General features: G+C 45.5%; 2 protein-coding genes across 4 annotated transcripts in view; both read right to left on the bottom strand.

Moving 5' to 3' along the window:
• Nucleotides 1-12,213, bottom strand: part of pdhx (pyruvate dehydrogenase complex component X) — a 31,132-nt gene extending 18,919 nt beyond the window's left edge. Inside the window, exons 1-3 of the mRNA XM_047033363.1 lie at nt 12,058-12,213; nt 9,509-9,592; nt 6,548-6,648 (exon numbers count right to left, since the gene is read on the bottom strand). Of these exons, the coding sequence (XP_046889319.1) occupies nt 6,548-6,648; nt 9,509-9,592; nt 12,058-12,193 (321 nt within the window). The 5' untranslated portion in view covers nt 12,194-12,213. The remainder of the gene's footprint in view (nt 1-6,547; nt 6,649-9,508; nt 9,593-12,057) is intronic.
• A 3,543-nt stretch (nt 12,214-15,756) lies between these two features.
• ehf (ets homologous factor) lies at nt 15,757-23,044 on the bottom strand. 3 transcript variants are annotated; one of them, XM_047033367.1, is made up of 9 exons: nt 22,797-23,044; nt 19,565-19,670; nt 18,615-18,872; nt 17,869-17,910; nt 17,541-17,582; nt 17,313-17,375; nt 16,667-16,711; nt 16,271-16,466; nt 15,757-16,030 (listed from the first exon to the last, which is right to left on the bottom strand). In XM_047033367.1, exons 2-9 carry the CDS (start codon nt 19,659-19,661, stop codon nt 15,931-15,933), a joined length of 843 nt encoding a protein of 280 aa, XP_046889323.1. In that variant the 5' UTR covers nt 19,662-19,670; nt 22,797-23,044; the 3' UTR covers nt 15,757-15,930. The 3 variants fall into 3 exon arrangements, with proteins under 3 accessions (XP_046889323.1, XP_046889324.1, XP_046889322.1); XM_047033368.1 differs by having other exon boundaries at nt 17,541-17,561; XM_047033366.1 differs by having other exon boundaries at nt 17,541-17,585; nt 22,797-23,042.
• Nucleotides 23,045-23,935: the final 891 nt, after the last annotated feature.

Here is a 23,935-nt window from a genome sequence, read left to right as displayed (position 1 = left end):
GGATCACGACGACGCGACATACTCGAGTCGTCCTAAAAACTGGTTGTACCTCTGTTTTACATACAGTAAAAACGCACACGTGCCACGTTACAGAACACACATCATAATGACTGGATATATACCAATGTGTAGGGGATGGTTTATAGTCCTGTGCAATCCCTCCCTCCCCCCTCCCCCCCCCCACACTCACACACAAACACACCTCCCCCTGTGCCCACTCAACAGCCACGCCATTCCAATGAACCCATGGGCTCCAGCTAACCAGAAGGAACAGTGGTCGACGAAATGAACACCTGTGCTCCCAGCAAGCCAGAACAGCCCCTCTGGCCTGGACCCCACCCCCTACACCAGGGCCCTCCATCTAGCCCACAAAGAGGAGAGGGGAGATTCATGAAGTGTGGCAGCTCAATTGGCACTAGGCTAAAGAAATCTGTTTTTGGAAGTGAGGGGGGGGTGGTGGGGGCACGCACACAACACTGAAACATGGCTCAACATGGCTCGGTGGGAGGCGAGAGATGACGTCAGCAGCGCAACAAAATCGGGACTTCTGGAAATTTCCATGGAAGCTCCCCCCTCCCCCATTCCCCTCCTCCCTCGGCCAGGTAGAGTGAGCCCTGAGGGTGGGAGTATGCTGCTACCTACTGTGACACACACACACACACAGCAGAGGAGGCGTGGCCTGTGCCTTCTCAGAGAATAGAGCTGTAGAGGGGGAGAAGGGAGCGAGGCCCAGTGATGGACGTCAGTTGCGACTCCATCTACTGCAGATTGATGAGGGGGGACGGACGTCACCAGGAGGATAGTGGGAGGCGGGCTCGGCCGTGACCGCTAACCCCTGGTGACCATGGTTACCCTGGCAGGTTTACATCAGGTCAAAGGACGGGTCAGATTAGTCTGACTCAATCGTACAGGTGACCCTTGATAATATCAAACGCCGACCATGTTATGTGAACTATAATAGGGTAACACAGATTCCCACAGGTTCAGTAGCCTGTGTCACTTCGATATATTGGAAGCTCAGGGATATATAAGGCTAAAAGATGAGCGACTGGGTTATGCATGAGTCTGTATGCTCAATGGGTAGATTGTTTGACCACGCATACCGTTTATATTTCCAGGTGTAGAAGTGCCCTACATATCCCCTCAAGTTTAGCGCATTTTGATGTCACACTGACACCTTGAAGTAAATCATTTAGCCGGCTCTCCGTCCGTGTGCGTTCCACAATCCTCAGAGTGGGCGGTGAAGTGGCTTAGTGAAAGCACGGCATCAGAACATCTGAGGATGGATTGCTGTATATTTCCATCTCGGGATAGGAATGATGGCAAGTCTCAAGCTGTCGTAACTTGACTCAAATCTCAATTGCTTCACGACACTCACTTCTCCCCGAACAATCCCAGATTCACCAAACCTACAGACGGTGTACAAATGTCTTTTATTTTCAAGCAAACGCATGATCCGCCTCCAATACAACCGAAATATGCAAAGCCCTCCTTGGTGAGGGGGCTTGGCAGAGACACAGACAGCGGAGCGTTAATGATTTCCCATTCATTTGGAAGAGAACAACATTGCTTCACAATCCAGCCCCGTGGGGTGTCGGGGGGGGGAGAGAGAGAGGGGCGACCAAGCACAGGGACATTCCTAGCCCACCAACAGAATCTTCGTAAACACCAATTAAAAGGTCCGGGATGTGAATAGGAAGCTGCCGCTTTAATAAGGCTCTCGCAAGAAACCTGCAGCTCTGGGCGGAATGCCGCTGCATCGGTTCCCCCCGTCCCCCGTCCCACTCACCGACCATTCTTTGTGTTTTCTGTCGTCCTAACAGATGTTCTTTTTCCTGATGCATGGACGTCTCCATCAGACACACGGTACACGACAACAACAACAACAATAGCACACGCGTGTACGTACGGGGCTCAACACTGCCATCGTCTGGCTCCATTTTTCTCATCTCAGGTATTATTTTTTTTCCCCTTCTCTCAGGGATTACAATAGTAGTCCGGTCCTTGCTGGATGAAAGTGATAGAGAGAGGCCCAGGTGACTGCAGGCAGAGACTGAGAACGGTTCGACGCATTATAAAGGGTCCACTCTGGGATTCCAGGGCCGGTCAGCCGGTGGAAGAAGGTTCCGGAAGCACCAGGTGGTAATGAGGCGGGTCCAAGTCTCAGCCTATCGGACTGTGTGGATGCAGGTTCACACAGCTCTTCAGAACCCACCCCCTGGCAGAACACCCTCCATCGACCAGGATACGCACACAAGAGACCGCCGAAACGCTCAATTCGCCCCGACAGGCCGAGAGAAGGCCCGCTTTGTTAGGAGGGTGTGGAAAATATACAGTATCGATCGCTGAAAGAGGGGGAGGAGGAGGGAAGAGAAGACAAAGAGAAGGAGGAGGGGCGATATTTGTGATTGAATCTGGGTTTTTATGTGTTGCCAGGCAGACGAGTCTAATGAGAGCCAGAGTGAGAGTTCTAGCCATCAGTAACAGCCTTTGATTTGGTCTGCTTCCTCAATGAGACAGATGATTCTAGAGAGATCTGAAAGTGCCTCCAGTGCTGAAGCTCTGCTTCAGTATCAACGCAACAAAACAACCATTTTATGATATTGCCTCCAGCAGTTAACCCCTTAAATAGGTCTCAATCCTTAATCGCAACATTAAGAAAGGTATGCTAGAAAACAATCTACCTGTGCTATGATATACAAACTGTACAGTTCAATGCGGTCGGCAAATGTCAAAGATTCAACCACACTTTAAAAGATATTTTGCTAAACCAGCTATTTAACCTGGGAATTCCAGCTTAAACAGCCATCACAGGAGGACATCAGCATGAAACCAATGACATGTCTGGCACAAAGTCCTCTGAACAGAGGTATTAATAGCCCTGAACACATCTCTGCAACAAAACCCCAGATGGTACACAACCATATGGGTTTACTGTGGATACGCACGAAACCCACATGCACACAGTGGGAGACCTGGATGTTGGTGTTTGAGGGACAGTGCACATACTGTTCCTCTACAATCTTTGGGACACAAAAAAAGGGGGACACATAAAGCTGGAGACAGCTAGCAGCTGTGTGTGTGTGTGTGTGTGTGTGTGTGTACCTGGCTAACAGAGTACAGACAAGCGAAGACACGGTTCAAACTTGTAAAACAGAAACTACAATAAAACTTTACCATCTTCGATTTTCATTACAGGCGGGGCGGGAAAAACTGTGTGTGCACTGTGCATTAATAGTTTTGGGTGGCCTTAATACTGGCCCATAGTTCCCCTTGGTTGCATGTGTCTGAAACAGAGAAGCTGGGGAACTGGAAGCTGAACAGAGGAAAAGAAAGGCTGGGGGATATTGAACATAGAGGCAGACAGAGAGAGAGAGGCAGACAGAGAGAGAGAGGCAGACAGAAAGAGAGAGAGAGAGAAAGAAAGAGAGAGAGAGAGAAAGATAGAAAAAGAGAGAGAGAGAGTGAGAGAGAGAAAAGGAGCAGAAGAAGAGGTAGTGAGGGAACAGCAACAGAGAGAGACTGAGGAGAGAGAAGGGGAAAAGGTACATGAATAAAAAAAACGAGAGCGAGATAAGACTGATCTGGATTGATCAGAGCGAGGAGTGACCCTACGAGAATCCGGCCACTGTCACGGCCTCCCCATGTCACTTTTAATGAGACTCAACGACAGGGACCAGGCACACGCACACACACACACGGAGAAACCCAGCAACTGTTTGAAGACAACACTCCCTCCCAGGGACAGTTAGGTGTTTAGTCCAAGTCCGCCATTCCTTCCAAAAACAAACATGATTAGGGTCTTACGTCGGTGTATAATTATCGATGGCTAATGCGCTTTTCGACAGCATCTATATTCATTCCGCGCTCCCTCCGAAGGGAAAACAGTGGGGAAGGAAGCCGTGAGAACTAGCCAGGGTGTGTGAGAACGTGTGGGGCGATGGGAGCAGGCAGGGGGGGTGATGGATGGGTAACTGGTTTGGACGATAAGCACATTGGGCCATGTTAGACATCTTTATACAACCCTTCGTCAATTCCTCCCAGACATCGTCACACACATCGTTCACTGCACTTCGAGAAATGCCCGCCCTCCGGCTGTCAAACGTGCGTATCCATCAACCCTCTTCATCTCTCCCTCCTCGCTTCCAATAGGTCATCTGCTCAGCCACCGACCTGGGAGGGGGGGGGGAGATCTATGTTGGCCAGATCGACCCAGCGCACACGCGTGTGTGTTATAGAGTGATTAACTGCACCCGGGACAGGTCTCCTGATTGAAGCCCTCAGGTCAGGACGGAGGGTAGGGATGGATTCATACGGGCGTTTAGGAGGCAGGTTACCAACCCCCAGCCCCAGTGAGAGGATGGAGGGTAGGGTGGAGGTGTAGGAGGGGCTGGGTGTGTGGTGTGTGTGTGTGGTGTGTGGAGGAGGGGGGGTTATGGGGCAGGTTCCCATCCCCCCCCTGCACCAGTAAGACCCAGCAGCAGAACCCCCCCCCCCTCCCCCCGCCCCCCCTCGGGAGCTGTGAAGGAGGTCAGGGTTGACCCTCATTAGGAACTCCTGAGCCCTGTTGGCTGCCAGTCTGCTCTGGGCCCTCTTCCCAACTCCCACCGGCGTGGGCTTCAGAACAAGCTGCTGGTGGAGAGGGCTACGAGGTGCTCCCAGAGAGGAACGACAACAGCCCTGACAGCTCATTTAGGAGGTGACCCAGTGCACAAAGGGGCACAAACACAGCCCTCCTAAATATACATGTACATATACACACATATGTTTATATGTACACATAGACAGACACACACACACACAGCATATTGTATCCTGGGTGTTGTTTGGGGGTACTGGTGGGGGGTGGGGTGGGGCTTATCTAATTCTGTGTTCTCTTCCAGCTCAAGCTCTTAAACCCCTACCCCCAACTCCTGGGTGGTTGCCATGGAAACTACCTCATCGCCATGGCAGCGGAATGGAAGGGCGTTAAGGGTGGGGAAAAGGGGAAGGAGAGGGTGAGAGAGTCTGTGTCTGTGTGTGTGTGTGTGAGAGAGAGAGAGAGAGAGAGAGAGAGAGAGAGAGAGAGAGAAAGAGAGGTAGAGGGGGAAAAAAGAACATAGAAATAGGGTCAGAGGGAAAATGTATACGGGTTACTGTATAATTGTGAAACAAGGCTTGCTTGGATTGTAACCAGAGCCCTTTTTAGTTTGAGTGTTGGTGTGTGTATGTGTGTGTGTGTGAGGGGGTGTGTGACTGTGTGCTATTTATGCACACAAGTGGCCATTTGAGTCGAGTGCAATGTTCATCTGGTAGAGTAGAGCGGAGCTGTATCGGGTCTTTATGCTACACAAACACAACACCTGAACCTGTGTCTCCAGTGCACCCTCAACTGAGTATGAGCAAACACACACACACACACACACACACACGCAAGCACCATCACATTACTGGACTTGCCTCTAAGTCTCTCTGCCCGGATGAATGGACGCACAGCGGAGGATCCGGGGCACCAGGTGTGACACAGACCAGGGTGTGTGTGTGTGTGTGTGTCGCGCCTGCCTAGCACTATCAGCTCACTCTGTCAGACAACAGGGATGATCTGACCTCTTCCACAGCAACACACAGCCTGCCCAATCGCACACAGGGAAAAGCAGTCATGGTATCACTGGAATATCATGACTACAACCCTCAACACTGCCTCTTTTTCATATCAGGGTGAGCTCACAACCCAATATTTACATTTAGTCATTTAGCAGACACTCTTATCCAGAGCGACTTACAGTAAGTACAGGGACATTCCCCGAGGCAAGTAGGGTGAACTGCCTTGCCCAAGGACACAACGTCATTTGACACGGCCGGGAATCAAACTGGCAACTTCAGAATACTAGCCCGACTCCCTAACCGCTCAGCCACCTGACTCCCTGAATCAATATGATGAAATACCAGACTAGAAGATATTTCCTTGCAGATAATCTGTCTAAACGAACTGTTCCAGGTGCACTGATCAAGAGGAAGGACTGCAGCCTCCTGTGATTGGGCCAGTTGAAGGGGTGGTCCTCCCAACCTGACTTATTTAAAGAGGCACGTCGATCTGACGGGAGATGAGACCGACGCCTTTCATCCCTCTGTTCTGGCGTGCAGGCGTGTGCAGCGGGGCTGATGAAAGACAAGTGAACTGGCCATCTCTGGCAGGCTGGCAGATATTCACACATCAAACAGGCAGATGGAGGAGAGGAGCGACGCGAAGGAGAGAGAGAGAGAGAGAGAGAGAGAGAGAGAGAGAGAGAGAGAGAGAGAGAACGGGAGAGCAAGTTGTCACTGGACAGAGATTGTCAATAATGTTCTGCCACTCTGTGGTCGTACACCAGGTTTGACAAGTACAGCCAATTAGAGATAGATAGAACCCCCCCCCAAACACACACACACACGCAACACTTCCCTGACAGAGAAAGATCCATTTGCTCGCCTGTCTTCCCGCCCGAGAGTATATCAGCTGGTACAGCCATCTGGTATTCTATTTGTGCGTGTGCGCGTGTGTCTGCACAGTATGCGTGTGATCGATTACCAATATCTTGGCCAAAACACCGTCGTCGCTGGACTCCATGGTAACCACAGCCTTGTCGGTCTCAATCTCACACAGAGCATCGCCGGCAGCCACCGGCTCACCTGGAGAGGGGGGGGGGGGGGGGGGGGAAGGGTTGGAGGGAAAGAGAAATCCTTTAATATTTTCATACTACATTGTAACCAGGCCTGAGGCAGTGAGTCAAGTTCCCTCCCTATGAATTCTGCATGAGCTGGTCACATGGTTGCAGCCCCCTCCATAAACTATGGACAGCTTGCATCATTAAAGCCTGTATAACTATGGACAGCTCCCATCATTACAGCCCCCATATAAACTACAGCTCGGCGCACTTTGTTCGATACCAACGTTGGTTTGGCCAGGGGGGAAGTCGAATGATCCAAGCAGACAGTACGCTGATCTAAACAAGGCGGCTTCCATCCACGCCTCTCCCACCAGCCTGCCCCTTCCAGCCAACACACAGGAGGTAGGCTGGCAGAAACAGGACAAAGATAAGAGGAAAATCTAAAAATAAAAAGAACCCCATCGATATCGTCTGAAGCCAGTAATGACACCAGAGCCTGGGATGTGAGACGGCTACGCTTCATCCCTCCACATCCCCCTTACCTCCCTGCGTCCTGTAGTGGGGAAGGAGAGGAATACATAATCCTCTGCTTAGCAATGCAAAGTAACTGCAATTACTGTCCACTATCCTACGTTCTGCTGCGACATGTCACCTTGGGAGAGAGAGACAGTGAAACAGAGAGAGAGACAGAGACAGTGAAATAGACAGAGATAGACATTGAGACAGAGAGACAGAGAGACAGAGAGACAGAGAGACAGAGAGACAGAGAGACAGAGAGACAGAGAGAGAGAGAGAGAGAGAGAGAGAGAGAGAGAGAGAGAGAGAGAGAGAGAGAGAGAGAGAGAGAGAGACAGTGAGCGGTGTTCAGATCCACGACTACGGACACCCACAGCAGGGAGGTGGCAGGAAACCTTCTCCATGAGAGATTAAAAGAGTCAGTCCACATTTCCCAACAGACTCTTGAACTGAAACTCTAATCAGATTCCTGTGCAGAGGAGAGGAAAGATATGATTGAATCTGCTGAGATAAAAGAGGAAAAAAAAAGTGGATTGGGAGAGCATGGATTGAAGAGGAAGAGGAGAAGGAAGACGCCTCGACGAGGGCGGGGTCTGGAGCCACGCTGACCGGATGTGCAGCAGAGAAGTAGGCTGGGGGGGAGGAGTGGTCAGCGGTCTGCTTCAAAACATGGAGGAAGGGGCACAGGCCTAGACAAACACAGGGCACAGGCCTAGACAAACACAGGGCACGGGCCTGGACAAACACAGGGCACGAGCCTGGACAAACACAGGGCACGGGCCTGGACAAACACAGGGCACGGGCCTGGACAAACACAGGGCACGGGCCTGGACACAACACAGGGTACGGGCCTGGACAAACACAGGGCACGGGCCTGGACAAACACAGGGCACGGGCCTGGACAAACACAGGGCACGGGCCTGGACAAACACAGCTTAGCCACGGGCACAAACACAGCTTAGCCACAGAGGGAAACATCTCCTCAGCTCACGAGCTATAGGACTCCTCTCTACCTTGTTATGGGAGGAAAGAAGGAGAGGGAGAAGGAGGGAGGAGAAGAGGGGGAGGGAGGGAATATTGACCTGGGTGGCCCCAGAGAGCCTGGTGCAGACACCTAGATTGGATTTGTGTGTGTGTGGTTTTAACACTGTACTACCCCAGGGGTTGGCTGTGATGTGAAATATTAAAGTTTAAACAGGTGACCCCCTAGCCTTTTCCACTCTGCTACACTGAATTGACTTTAGGCTGAGCACTGAGATAAAACAGAGTCGAGTCAGGTCATCTAAAATGCACAGGAGGAACCACTGAACGGCCAGTTGTAAACTGCCTCTAATCTAGAGCAATTCAAAACACTGTATACAGTGCAAGCACCATAGAAAAACAATGAGAATGGGGAAATTACTTCTAAAAGCCAGTTTATTGAAGCGGAGGTGACATGTGGCCTTGGTTAGAGGTGGATATTTCTCTCTCGTGACAGAGCTGAGAGATGGACGAGGTCCTCTTGAGGAAAGCGATGACAAACTCAGCGCGGTGCCCGAGAGGCTGCACGGCCACTCCACTCGGAGACGTCACCGACAATGATGTTTCACATCCACACGCCATCGCAAGTCGACCCCAAGAACGCCCGACCGACGGCGTTTCGGTGCGCGATCGGTGCACGCTGCAGAACGCGAGGCGAGAACGCGTCTTCCCCGTGTCTTCCAGGTGCGAGGCTATTCGTCGTGTGGTCTACGTCTCCCACCTCAGGTTCCAGCCAACGCCGTGAAAACGTCTTAAAGCCATGCCTATACACGCAGCCGTCCCTATAGGCACCACCCCCCCCCCCCACCCCCCCCCTATGACTGAGCCACACGGCAACAAAATGCCTAGCAGCAGCCCATGGGAGTGACTGTCTTGATAAAAGGCTGAACGGATGTAAGGGAGGAGGGGGGTGGGAGGGGGGGGGGGGGGGGGGGGGCTGACAGATAGCAGCCGTGTTTCACTCAGCCAATTAGCTAGCGGCTGCTATCAGGTGCTGTGCTCGAGCCAGGATCTGTGGTTCCCCTCGAGTGATCACACGGCTGACGGTTAAAGAGCTCCGGGCATTCCATGCCTCCTGTCGGACGGGGAAGGGGGGGGGTCGCACGACTGGAGAAGGGGCCCCACAAACACCAAACAGCGGGTTAGAAAAGGGTGCCTTCTGCGTGCTGACCGATTCTCCTCGTCATGATGCTTCCTCTGCGGGGCCATAGGAGATTACAGACTGCATGGAGATTACTATTATGATCCTATTAGCATTAGCATCAGTATGACAACCTAAGCTAGGGTCCATGGGATGGTAGAGTGTGTTGCGTCCTACACGTCGACTCACGACTGCGGCCTCTCACCTTCTTTCTTCAGCCATTTGACGATGTTGCCCTCCTCCATGGTCGGGGATAGAGCCGGCATCTGCACTTTGACTGGGGCGACCCCTAGAGGACAAACAGGGGAACAGCATCAGACGAGAGCCCACAAGCGCATTCAGGAGTTCACATGGATGGTGTTTTAGCTGAGACAGGGAAGTACGGAATATCATGACGCGATGCTAACTGATAACAGCCTTTCTCAAGCAGGCATACTGACAGTGCATACAGTTGTGTTGTGTAGAGGGCTGGGAGGGCGTGTGTGTGTGTGTGTGGTCATATGCCTCAGCACACATCTTGCCAGCTAGCTGAAGATTCCATGGGGCTCCACCCAGGCAGCCACAGGAAGTGGAGGGTGGAACGGCAACAGACAGGATATCAGCACATCACCGTACTAGTACCGGCCTGTTGCCGCGGACCCATTGTACGATTTCCCCTCGGAGGGGGGATCGATAACGTTGCGTTTGAGATGCCCACAGATCAACACCTAGACTATAACCACCCGAAAACCCTCAGAGATGGAGAAGATACAGAGTGACTCCCCAAAAGCTTTCAGAGAGAAAGAAATTGTAAAGGAGAAAAATAAAAACATGTGAAGGAGCTTCTGGTTCAGGCCTCCAGCCTCCAGCCCCCAGGCAACACTGACAGGCTCAGCCTAGGCCTGGTAAGTGAGATGACGGCACTGGGCGGTTAGGACTGAGGGAACCTTGTGTGGTCGTGCTCGATGTTGCTGCTGGTACTGCTCATGCGGGAGTCAGTGCTGCAACGTCATGTGTGACGACCGAACGAGTGCTTCGTCGCACATCGATGGCCTCGCCACAAGCCCTTTAAAAATTACATTCATGTACCCGGGTCTCTTACTTTGAACGGGCAGGGCGGGCCCAGTGGGTATTTGAGTGTGTATGGGGGGGTCAATGGAGAGAGAAAGGGAAAGAGAAAGAGAGTAGGCAGATAGATAGAGTGGAGAGAAAGAGACAGAAACAGAGTGAAAGAAAGAGGGAGAAAGCAAGGAGTGAAAAGTGTGAGAGGGAGCGAGAGAACACAACGAGAGAAAGGTAAAGAGCAGAGGAGCGTTGACCACATTGGCCCCTGGCCCATCTGAAAGACCGGACCCCCCCCCCCCCCCCTCTGCATTGTCTCAAATCATATCTGTCTCGATCCCCACTGTTCTGTAGCCTACACGCCAGACTGACCAGATCCTGCTGATTACCACCATTGGTTCCACACCATTGTCTACCATAAGGTCAGAACTGCAAATTGATCTCAAATGTCAGTTGATAACGCCCATGGTAACGTGATTCGCAAACCTCAAGGCCTGAGAACAACATGGTGCTATTTTCCGAAGGGAAAAATTGGACCCCAGATTCCGTGCACGTTTTGCTGGCTGTTTCCATGACCTTAATCCTAACTGTCAGAGCCCTGAAGAGTGGAGGTGGAGGTCTTCATGGCATGCTGGAGAGGGCAGCATACGAGCGGAGCCTTGGGCCCCACCATGTCTCCTGGGTCACGCAGTGGCTGACTCACCACTCGCCCTGGGCCTGGTGCATGCCTGCTCTCTCCTTTCATTGAGAAAACATGCATCCAGCAGAAACGGACATGTCAGAATGAATCGAGGTCCAACAAACTCATCCAAGCACAACATAAGCAATCAGCCATTGTGATCAACTTGAAATAGTGACATTAGTAGTTGTTGTAGTTTGTAGTTCGGGTCTAAGAAAAATATTTGGATGGTTGGATGCTTAATATAAGATCATTGATTTAGTGAAAAGGGTCAAGTTTAAAGCAACTCGTGCAGAAAAGAATGTAATGTATCACATCCACATAGTCTAATGAAGTGGGCTAACTTATAAGAATGATCAAAGGAGACTTCTGGCTTGCTTCCGCTGTTTGAATCTGTTGTCTGATGCTGCCCCCTGGTGGATGCAGGACAACAGCTTTACTTCAGAAGCACTAACTCATAGTCCATAATCTATTTTGTGAGCTAGCGCTTTTTAAGCCTTTCAAATAGTAAGGTATCTCCATGAGATATAATATCTCTTTTGCAAGAAAGACCAAAACATTTATTACAAAACAGCTAACATGCAAGGCCTTGCTTACATTCGTGAACTAAAATAAATGAGTGGCGTTTGTCATTTAGTCACATTGAACTGAAAAGCCTGGCATTGATAAGCAATGCAAGGTAACTGAACCAGCTAACCAACGAACCTACTGTATCACAGTAGTAGCAGTCCTAGACCGTATCACTTCTGCCAAATAAACAAACACATCGTTCGGTAGCTGACAACGATATTACAACGATTTGTGGAGGACATAACTATATCTTGCTATGTAGCATGTCTGGGTCGGTTTCAGATAGTTCATTGCATGGTATTACGTATTTACATCACAAACTAACCAACATAGCTCAATATTTGAAGAACGTTTTGAGCAAGCATCCTCAAGGTGTTAACAGAGGTGAGCTCGTCTCGCTAGCCAGTCAGTGACAGTTTAGCTGAGCGGCTGTAAAACCATTCATTTACGGTGTCAACACTTACCGAAGAATGATGGGGACTGAAATATATGCCTGACGTGGTCTTGCCACGAATGTGAAGACCATGAACATTTTTTAAGTTTTGACAATCTAAAACCGAATATAATTCCTTGACGACCCAGCCGTAAGGAGGCCGCCATGATTTCGTCCTCCGCAATAGAGTAATGTCTAATCTAGTGCCAGAAACCTAACTACAAAATTGTACAGCCCGTTAAAACTGAATTAGTTGTGCTTTTAAACATTTAAACATAAATAACTACAAAATAGGTAACAAATCAATGTATCTGTCTACAAATGGTATTTCAATAACTAACTTAAACGGACAGGCAAAAAATAGATGCCTGTATTGGGTCCTAAAAGGACCCCTCCGTCTGTGCTTCGTTTGTAAATCATAAACATTTTCCAATCTTTATCGCCACCTAGTGAGAGAGATGTCATAATCGCAAAATGTTGATAATTCTGTTAAACATGTTGTACTATACGAAGACACAGCTTATCATCTTAAAATGAATATCCTATGTCGCTCTAATACTCCATCTCCTAGTGTAAATGGATGTACTTTGTGTAGCTTACATGACAAGCATAAAATGTGAATGTATCAGTGTAATTCCTCAAATTTGAACAAGGACGTTTTTATTCATTTATTTATTTAAGACAACTTGTGCATGCATTTGATGAACAGTATGACTGTTCCTTGATGGTGGTATATGATTGTATACTATAATCAGTGTGGATTTCAATACAGTTCTGTATACATGACATTTGGCTGCATTAGGCTTATTGCCCCATCATAGTGTGACAAGCCTTAGCTGGATTTCTATTGGATTGGTTACACCTTCCAGTACAGCGTGATAAAAAGTTCTGATAAGCAGTGATTGTGCATGCACTCTGAAGAAACATTCCCTGTGTCTGTGATGTGTGTGGTACAGACACAGACCAACATGGGCTCTCTTTATGCGTGTGCTTATCTTATATCACTTCCTTGTCCTTCCCCCAGCATATATCTGATTGCAGAAATGGCCCCTCTTTTAAATAATAAAATTTCAGCGCACAGCTCATTCAAATAGGGACATAATCTTTTCTATGTAACACAAGATAATATGTGGCACAGGACAGGGACTGTATGGGCTACTGTAGCTAAGAGTTGGGGGCCTATGGAAAGTTAGGATACGGTTTATTTTACTGGAGTCAAATAGATGATTAGTTGTTATTTTCAAAACCAGACATTGCCCAAGGTAGTGAGATTGTGTATGCACGTGATGTTTACACTGTGTGTGTGTCTGAAAAGGAAGAGCCTTTGTTTAGGTGTCTGCTTCACTGCCGGATTAATTACAACCAGTTTGGTTGCATGTACCTCTGCCAACCAACCTTCACTTGTAACAACTGTAAGCCAAGTACTTTGCCAGCTAATGTTTTCCAGCACAATCAATACTTGAGCAACCACAGTATAAAGACAGAATGTGCTCTTTGTTAACATATGAGCTGGATGGTAAGACATGGGCAAATACTGATTAACTGGACAGCAAACCGAATCTCTTGCATGTCTCGATTAGATTTGGTCCTGCATCTGCCTCTGTACCCTCAACTTACTGGATGCAGCTGTTTGCTTGTAGCATGTACAGTACTGTTCTGTTACACTGCTGTCTCTTTTGCATTGATCAGACAGTGGTTGGCCACTCCATCATGTCTTTTCTGCACAGCATGGGTTATCCCAGTCTGGACCATTTGCTTAACAGTTACGTTATCTCACTGAGAGTCACATCCTAACACATTTCCCTATGTATCTGAATGAGAGCAACAGCAACATGCACATGAGCTAAATCACACCGGATTTTAGTCACACATCAGTACATATGATAAGATGGAAAGAATCGTTCATTTCTTCAAATTACCGCTGTGCTGTGATAACATACATACATGTATTCATACGTTATGCAGATGCATTGGTGCATTTTTATCAGCAACTTCTGGTGTATCATGAAGAAACAATATTTCAAAAATATTTTTGTATGAGGTTGTGACTGCCTTTGGATGGAGATTGCTACTCTTTTTCTTTATAGTGGTCTTTAAAGCATTTTATTTCAATACTGTTTAATACATCTGGCTGGTAATAAGATGTGTTACATAAAAACTTCAGTCATACCTGAGTTGAGACAGAAATTAAGTAAATAATGTTGGGTGGACATCCTCGATGATACAACATGAATACACACATCCCTTGTGGTTTGATAGTTTTTAATTTGCATTGCATCACTGTTTCATGTCAGACAGAGATCAAAACTATGTCCCCAAGTATCAGACTTACAGTATATGTAGTCCATGCTGATACATATGCCCTCAAGTGACTACAAAGTTATGACAAACTCCTTGAAAACTCATATAACCATGGGTAGTTGCCAACTGAGACCATATGCTTTCATTTCACATTTTGAAGATACAGCCAGTTTGATATGCATTGCCTTGATGTCCAGGCCTTGATGTTAAAATGAAATTGAGACATTTTCTGGCCGCCTGATTCTTCATTTCCACATCATCACATTCAGAAAAGACACTCGCCTGACCATCATAGGCTTCCCCGGAGTCACAAGGCTGTCATATGAAGGACATTGGTGAGCCAGAGTGAATGAATACTAATAAGTCCTTTTACACCATGGGGACACGATGTGGCTGTCCAAAAAGACACCAAACGTGTGGGCGAGCTATTACACATATGGAAAAAAAAAGGAAAAAAAAACATGATGAAGGCAAAGCAGAGGCAGATATTGGGCTGAGAATTTGCCTGCAAACACAGGCGTAAGAAAAGAGACATTGAGTGACACTACTGTTATCTCCAGTAAACTGAATCATCTGCCCTGAGGTGCCAGCAGTGATACGATGATTGCCACCTCAGACAATTAACTCTTAGGCATTTCATACTATCAGAGATACCTTCAAAATGACAAGCACTATCTACAGCTCCGGTTATTGTCTTTAAGCCTGCTTGAAAAAACTGCAATGGTTAGATAACGATTTGGGCTCCGTCCAGGTATGTCTCAGAGACAGCTTCTGCTACCTCTGCCAATATTGACAAATTAGTATTGATAAGGTCCAGCCGAAATCTGCAGCCACAACACAGGTGGAAGGGGCCGGCCTTAGTGAGGGCATGTGATGATGAGACTGCATGATTATTTTGTTTTTGTAAACATACCCCCAAAAACATGGCATGACCATTATACAGTTGTTTAGATTGCAAGGGAAGGTTCACAATGCTTTTGAAGAAAAATAAAACAGTCTTTGTTGAAGCCTGAGAAATACTTTATTTTTGAAAACAGATTTCTATTTACATCTGAGTGCTTAGCGTACATATCTCTGGTGACAGTTGTCATTGAGCTTGCAGTTGCAGTCTGACCAAAACAGAAAATAAATCCTACAAGAATTGCATCATTTTATAGTGAAAGTCCATTTGTAACAATGAAATACACAAATAAAAAATATGGAAAAAGACACTAAAACACCAAGACAGGTTTGGAGAAAGACAGATTCCCAAAGCGTGCTTCTCGGTTTTGATATGTAAAAATGTAATGTATCCATACATTAGAGTGTCCTCCTTGTTCAAATCTTTCTAATTCCCATTCGATGTGAAAAGGAAACTGAAGAACAATTCAGTGCAGAGTTTCACAGCCTGCTGAAGAAAAGGTTATCTAAATGTGAAAATCAAATATAATTTGTAATAATGTATTCGATGTAAACATATCCTGTAAAGTTTCCCAAAAATACAAAAAAAAACATTTGTAAAATAGCCAAAATATAAAAGTTAGACACAGTAGATACATAAAATGCGATCACTTAAATAGTCTTCAGAAGGGGGTCAAAACGTTGTCTGTGGTCCAAATGTCCTTCACTTCTCTGACTCTCTCCACCCTCGTGCATTCTTTCCAAACTTGTAAACCAGCCTTCGTCCATCTACACGTTCCAGAATCTCTCTCTTGTAGTAATATCTTCCATGAAGACAAAATCAAACACATTTATTTCCACACGTTTATTCATACATATTTCTCTTCTATGAAACATTTTATTTGCTAAACTATTAAGCTTCCAAAACACGGCAGAGTGTACATTACATGAATTGCACGGATCAGTTTTTCAAAGATTGTCTGTGTGTGTGTGGGTTTGTATTTGAGTGTGTGTGGGTGTGTACCGGCCTGCCTGTCTGCTTTCATGCGTGCATCCGTGCGTACCTCATTGCACGGCTCAGCTTCTCATAGGTCATGCTGCTATTGTTCTTCTTCTTGCCCCACAACTGTGCCACTGCCTCTGACTTCAGGAAGCGGAAGACTCCTTCTGTCCGGTCCTCCCACTTTATGAGGCCTTGGTTGCGATCCGGACTCAGTAGAATGTCCCTGATGAACTCCCACAGGTGTGTCCCCCGAGGGTCTGGTGTACCACAGGACACAGAGGAATTGGGTCAGGCAGAACCTTTTCCATCTACCACCAAGGCATTCATGTTATGTTAGCGTTGTTATCTCCACAACTCTGACACATAGCTGGTCATCTGTCGTTTTCCTTGTTTGATGACAAACTCAGAGCACACTTGCTTGCTTGATAAAGTAATGTGTATCGTAAATGTTACTCACTATGTTTTTTGACTTGATGAGGGCGGATGTAAGCTCTCTTTGTATCTGAAATCAATAAATTAAACAGAATTGTACAGTAGTTAGAGCTTTGCTTCACGTCATCAGTTACCTACAACATTTTCAGTTGTTTTTGCACCTTTACATATTTAAAACAAAGTATTTACTTATGAAAAAAAAAAAACTAGTTCAACCGAACTGCATGAGTCAGTCCTATGTTTGTGTCACCGTCATATCCATTCTAAGTTCACATGAATTTGTATTCAGAAACATTGTTTGGAGCATATCCAAATAGTTGAGTTTGTTCACTTCAACCTTGGTGTTTGCTTATTGGGTCTGAAGTGATGTTGCTTAGTGATAAGAAGCATACAGCCCTATATACACCTGGACTGTTCCCAGCCTGCTCCCGATACCATTGCTGAACATTCTTAGCCCAACGGCAGGAATCTCACACTGTAGCCCTGTACCCTTTGTTTTACCAAGGATTCAGTTTCATTTTGGAGAGATTGTAACTATGTTATGTTCTATGGGCACACAGTCTGTGTAGCCCTCCATGACATTGCTTGTAAATAGGAAAATACAAGTATACAATACGCTTTGTATTGTAAATGTATTTGCATTTTTACTAATGTGTTTCTGTATCTCTTACCAGGGCTGGACGGAGCTGGGGAGGACACCGGAGGGAGAGACTGAAATGGAGAGTCAAAAATATCTAAGGAAAAAAAAGAAATCATAGAATCAGTTTTGTTGATCTCTAAACTGTAACGTCTGTCAACATACGTTCACTAATTCACCTGAATATATACAGGTAGAGACAATTTCTCTCACGCTTTACATATTTTCAATGGAATTATAGATGATGCTGTGTTTTACCTACCTACAGGGTGATAGTTGGTGTCTGGAAATGGACAAGGAAAATCTACTAGATTAAAAATAGGGATATATTAGATCAGGAGCACTGATCTACTCATAGATATATAACTTATACTCTTTGTGAAGCGGATTATCTTTTAATTTTAAAGTAAAATAAGTAAAATGTATTTGACCACAGTATCAAGTCAGCAATAAATGTTTGTGTTGAAAAACATCTTGTTTGGGTGGACCTGATAGCATGTTAAACGTAATGGTACTCTATAGTTCACTGAACATGTAATCAATGAGCTGTACATGTTATACATGTCAATTAGAGTCTTAGAGTTTCTTACATTCGGTTGTTTTTATCTCGAAGTCTTCGCCGGGGTACTGTGCTGTGGTTGAAAAGAAAAATAAACAAGAAGTGTCATGTAAGTGTATATAAGTATAATACTATGTGTGATACATGTGTAATTCTTGCAAGCTGATAACTGTACAAAGTGCCGTGAGGTCAAGCTGAACTTATTGAACTCTCTTCCTGATTCCTCTATTGCTGTTCTGCCTGTTTGCCACTTTCACTGAACTGGATATTCCTGTTTCTCTTTCTAACCGTCTCCCCTTCAAAACTGAAATATTGAAGGAAACAGCAATACAACATATCTATCTCTTGTTACGGAATCATTTTCTTCATGCGTTCCAGACAATTAACAGGTGTCCTGCACACACGCATTATTGTCTTCACACATCCAATAATGACACGCACGCACACACGCGCACACAAACACACAAACACACACACACACACACAATCCACTTAGATGAACACCTGAGCTGGAGCTGCCAAATGCTTTACACTGTAACTGATTCCTGTAGAGACCCCTCCAGAGAGAGGAACCACTAAAGCCATGTTCCTTTGGTCAAAGCAGGCCTGCAGGCATCCATCCATGCCCGATGCAACCCAGGAGCCATGCCACTACCTCTTCTCACCCTCTTTCCTGAACCACGCTCATCTCTTTCATCAGGATCAGTGCCCCAGAACCCTCCACACTCGCCTGCCAGCCCCACCTTCCCCTCCCCATGAACCCCTCGTCCAACCCACCACTCCATTTCAGCTCGTTGACGTTTTGGTAGAGGATGGGCCCCACACTGCCTGCGGCGCGGGTGAAGTCCTGGAAGGTCATACTGCACAGCTGACGGCCGTCCACGTCAAAGTTCTGGAAGGAGATGCCGGAGGGGTCGATCTGGTGCATGTCCAGCATCTGCTGCAGCCACTCCCACACCTGGTACTTGGACCAGTACTGGGGCTGGGAGTCTGGCGACCACAGGCGAGTGCTGTAAGTGGTCATCGCTGTGGAAACTGGAGAGGTGGGAAGTTCAAGGATGAGAGTGTTTGCATTGTAGATGCTGTATACTGTAGTCTTGGTTTGGACTGTTTCAGTTAATCAGAAAACCTGTAACTGAGTCACCTCATCGCCTTTATTAAGTGAGAACATTTAAACGTCAGTAGTGGGGTTTTCGTTAATGAGTTAAAGAGGTGTTGATAAACCAAGGCCATCCACTGCAAAGTGCAGCAACATTCCCTAGGACTGACTGCAGATTAAATTGATAGTCGCTTAAATGTCTCCTGATCTGAAGATTGGATTTTCAGTGAGCAGAAGTCAGTGAACACAAGTGTGTGCTGGGGTCAGTCTGAAGTGGGGTTGCTGGGGTCAGTCTGAAGTGTGGGGGTTGGGGTCAGTCTGAAGTGTGGTTGCTGGGGTCAGTCTGAAGTGTGGTTGCTGGGGTCAGTCTGAAGTGTGGGGGCTGGGGTCAGTCTGAAGTGTGGTTGCTGGGGTCAGTCTGAAGTGTGGGGGCTGGGGTCAGTCTGAAGTGTGGGGGCTGGGGTCAGTCTGAAGTGTGGGGGCTGGGGTCAGTCTGAAGTGTGGGGGCTGGGGTCAGTCTGAAGTGTGGGGGCTGGGGTCAGTCTGAAGTGTGGGGGCTGGGGTCAGTCTGAAGTGTGGGGGCTGGGGTCAGTCTGGAGTGTGGGGGCTGGGGTCATGTCGCTCTCACCGTCTGGATAAGGGTTGGGGCTCCAGGTGGGGGGCAGCTGACTCTCGATGCTGGCAGTGGGAGTGATGCTCATGATGCAGCTGGTTTGACGGACCATGGTCCAGATCTGTGGGGCGAGAAAATCAGCACCAAATACGAATATTAATAGATTCAGTTAGCAGACGCTTTTATCCAAAGTGACGTACAGGGGGATTTGAACCTGAGACTTCTTGATCCTCGGTCAAATAGTCCAGTACCATACCTATTGGTGTATACATACCTGAATAACACTGGGATTGGTGTAATTAAGAAACTGACACTGTATATCATGTGTGAATTGTATATGATAAGTGTATCTGTAGGCACCTATTATGCTTAAGGTGTCATGATACAGTATACAGCACTGTGTGTCAAATTATCAAGCATGAATGGAAAACAATAATGGAAAGATGATATGGAGTACACAACTGAAATATATCAGATGAAAAACTATTACTTTTATATCAATATAAAATATTGAGAAACACTTGATCTAAAGTCCATAAGCGTAACGTTGCTATGTCCATAAGCGTTACTTTGCTATGACTTTGCTATGGCAGTGATTGCAAAAATAAATGTATTGTAGTTTGACTGAGAATACTTTCCAGAGATAATATTTTTTAACATAATTTGGGAACACGTAGATTTGCTGTGTCATCAAACCAAACATATAACAAAAGGGGTTGTGTGTGGTGACTGTGTAGGTGTGTGATAGGCCTAGAGTATGACGTTTGCAAATTAAAGGATCAGACCGTCTGATTTGCATCTGACTAGACTAACATAAAGGGATATTTGTTCACACTGAAGTTCAAACGGTTTTATGTTAGTCACACTTAATGGTTTAAAGAGTTGGAAGCTCTAAGTATTAGTCAAGGTTGGTTTTAGAAATTCAAGAAAGACACTTCTGATTGACAACCCCAAGAACCTGTTCTTATCTCTGTTTGGGTCAGACTATGTTACTGTGCTGTCAACTTAATCTAACAATAAACCATGTCAATGCGTTAGCAATACAAAACTTTTATAATGCACAGGTCATATAGCACGCAGAAAGTCACAATAAAAAATAAAAAAAAAACCTCTTACTAGTACGTCATTTTAAGAACAGAACTAATTAATAATAATGAATACATGTTTTGCAATCATATGAATGTGTAACTTATTTTAAACTGTTTTCGAAGGAGGGGGTAACAATTATGCTGGAAATAACTGTTGAAAAATAATTGGAGTCCTACTATAAAGGTTGCAACAGTACGCTAGCTATCTTCAGTATTAATGAGACCATTTTTCTAACCACAACCAACATTTGTATTTCAATATGTAAATATGAGTTTCCTATTTTAAAGTCTGCATTTACACAGCTGACATTTCAGAGAGATAGCAACAGCATAAAACTTAGGATGCATGTTCGTAGCACAGTACCATAATACGGGAATTCTGGAGTGTGATAACATTGGTCGGCAACAATTGTAGTTAAAGAATGAACTTGTTTTCTTGGGTAAACTGTGACCCACATATTAACTTTTTATTCATCCTTGTCAGACGTACTGTAGCTTTATGGCACATTGTAAAATGAACATTGTATGATTATACCTATGGTAACTGTAGTACTGGAGTGCATTTTTTATTTTTCTGGTGTAACAGGAAGTGGAAGCAACTGAAAAGGGATCTTCCTTAAGTTTTGTACAAAAGAAATCTGGAATTCAGGAAGTACTAACAAAAGTTTCTAATCATAATTTATTTCTTCATTCTTCATTTCTTCAGACATCTTCTTCTGCTAAATAATATACCAATTGCCAATTATTACTTTAAATTTAAACTAATCGGAATTATTAGATCATTATGTGGTCAGTTAATTCTGAATTAGTAAAATTCCAATGGATTGAAGGCTGCATGTTTCTCTGTGTGTACAAATTACCCCTCGCCACATACTGTTTGTAAACATTGTAAACTGACAGCTACTTCATGATAAGGAAATGGTGTCTCTGGTTTCTACTAAAGTATACCTGAGAAAAGCAGCTACATTTCAGTTGAAGGAAGTGAATGGGTAAATAAACTGACGGGTGTTAATCGTTCTTGTAATAATACTGTAGGTGATTACTTCCTGATGGTTTTTTGATTTCCCCACTCTTGGATGGCAAACAGTTCAAATCCTACCTGCCGTTACGGCTCAAGCTTACACAGTTACTGTACCTGTTACTCAAGTCTTGAAACCTGACCACATACAATGTATCTAATGATACACCAACATGTTCTGGAAAAGGTTACTGGAATGTTTGGGAAACCAATTGGTCACATTGGTCTCTATTGGTCTGGTTATTTGTAGTTTAATCTATTATAATGTAAAAAGAGAATTGATATAAAGGTAGGGGAAAAAGCTACCAGGGCATCACCAACACAATATAAATAGATATACACATTATATCACAAACATAACTACATTTCCTACTTCATTTATGTAGTTCTATCTTTTTGTGTACGGCAAAAACAGTATGTGTTATGCCATGGGACTATTCCATGGGACCTCCATGGGAAAGTGAGCAGGGATGTGGCATCTCTCTGCAACACTGCACTCAAGCACTTTCAATCAGCTGCTTGGTTTGGTTGAAGATGGATGTTCAAATCAAATAACAGCCAATGTTGTGTAATGAATTATGAAATATATCCTTGACACCAACAATTATCTATGAATCATCTTTAAAGGGTATTCCTTCATGATATCTTCCAATGCTTCTGGATAAGAGCCAATAGAACATCATGAATACTAATTTGAAAATGTGAATAATATATGGCCCATTTGAGTTTTTCTGATGCTGAGGTTTAAAAAAGAATCTTGTTGCATGTTGATGTGGTAGAATGCAAGCTTACAGTTGCTTTTAACTACACTTTCAATGCTAGTTTTTTCCCAAAACAGTTCTCTTTTTGAAATCAGTATACTTTTATGAAGAATCTAAATCTATGGCTGAATCTCAGGCTTTTTAGCATAACCACCTGGTTTAGATCAGATTTCCAACATGATCAACAATCCATGTCTGTACAACGTTTGATTCAGTTTGAGCAGTTTCGATAACACAGTACAATGCAAATTAAACATATATAACCTTCACTCCTCTTTCTGAATAGCCTGGTCTCCCTATGCCATAAACATAAAGCATTCATAGTCCAAACCATGGAACACTTTTGGTTGCCTAGCAATGATTCCAGCATGGCTGCCTACCAGAGCAATGGAATGAGGTCCACCCGCTTCGGATAGAGGGCCGTTGTCTCTCGCTCTCTTCCCTTTTCTCTTTCACTCCGGTCAAATGACTGCCAGATGTGGTACTCAGAAGACTGTTGTCTGTTCAATAAGCTGTCCTCTTTAGCCTCTGATGTTGTAATGGTGTAGGTGTCAGCACACACACGGTAAGGTGCCGTCCCATGAGTGGGTATTTTATCCTACCAGCTTCCTTGTAGAGTACCCGTTCATTGGCTGCAATGTTCATGTGAGGCTGGCATATACATGTCATCGAGTGATTAGAGTGAATTACAACATACTTTCAGTTTCTTGTCCCTCTAACTCAATCTCTCTTTTCATTTCACATATCCTTTTGCAATCTCCCCCATTTTTTTTCTTTCTTTCTTTCTTTCTTTCTTTCTTTCTTTCTTTCTTTCTTTCTTTCTTTCTTTCTTTCTTTCTTTCTTTCTTTCTTTCTTTCTTTCTTTCTTCCTCTCTCTCTCTCTCTCTCTCTCTCTCTCTCTCTCTCTCTCTCTCTCTCTCTCTCTCTCTCTCTCTCTCTCTCTCTCTCTCTCTCTCTCTCTCTCTCTCTCTCTCACAGTCCCTTTTTATGTCTCTAACCACGACCATCTACTGTTGCATCTTCTGATTGAGTCCCCTCAAACAAGCAGAGAAACATTACAAGCCAGTGTAATACATGAAGTACAACAAGCCCTATGGTCAGTATGACGCAATATTTATGCTCAAATTATGGGTTTGACTATTTCCATCTCACCTTCATGCTGATAGCAAGAACCTGACTTTTCTGGATTATAAAACTTGGAGGAAATTGTGGTTTTCACGTGTTGTAACAGGCACATGTTTTGACTTCCTCTACTTCACCCAATGTAAACACCTCATACTGTATATTCACTTCCATGAGTAACTGACAGGTAACCTGTCACTTGGCATGCTGGTGTAGCTCAGTGTCCTTGAGATATGAGTACCCTTTAAGCTTGGTCTATTTACATAAAGCCTATTTTTTCCATCTACATACCGCCCACCAATCACCCAACTTTGATCTGGTCTCCAATCAGCTTTCCTACCATGCTGTGAACCGTGGGAGATCTCAGAGGAGATGAATGGATGGAGATCACATCTGA

Source organism: Hypomesus transpacificus, chromosome 14, assembly GCF_021917145.1.
Source record: "Hypomesus transpacificus isolate Combined female chromosome 14, fHypTra1, whole genome shotgun sequence".
NCBI classification, from domain to species: domain Eukaryota; kingdom Metazoa; phylum Chordata; class Actinopteri; order Osmeriformes; family Osmeridae; genus Hypomesus; species Hypomesus transpacificus.
The sequence above is the reverse complement of the archived record's forward strand: the minus strand, read 5'-3'. Positions and strand labels throughout refer to the sequence as shown.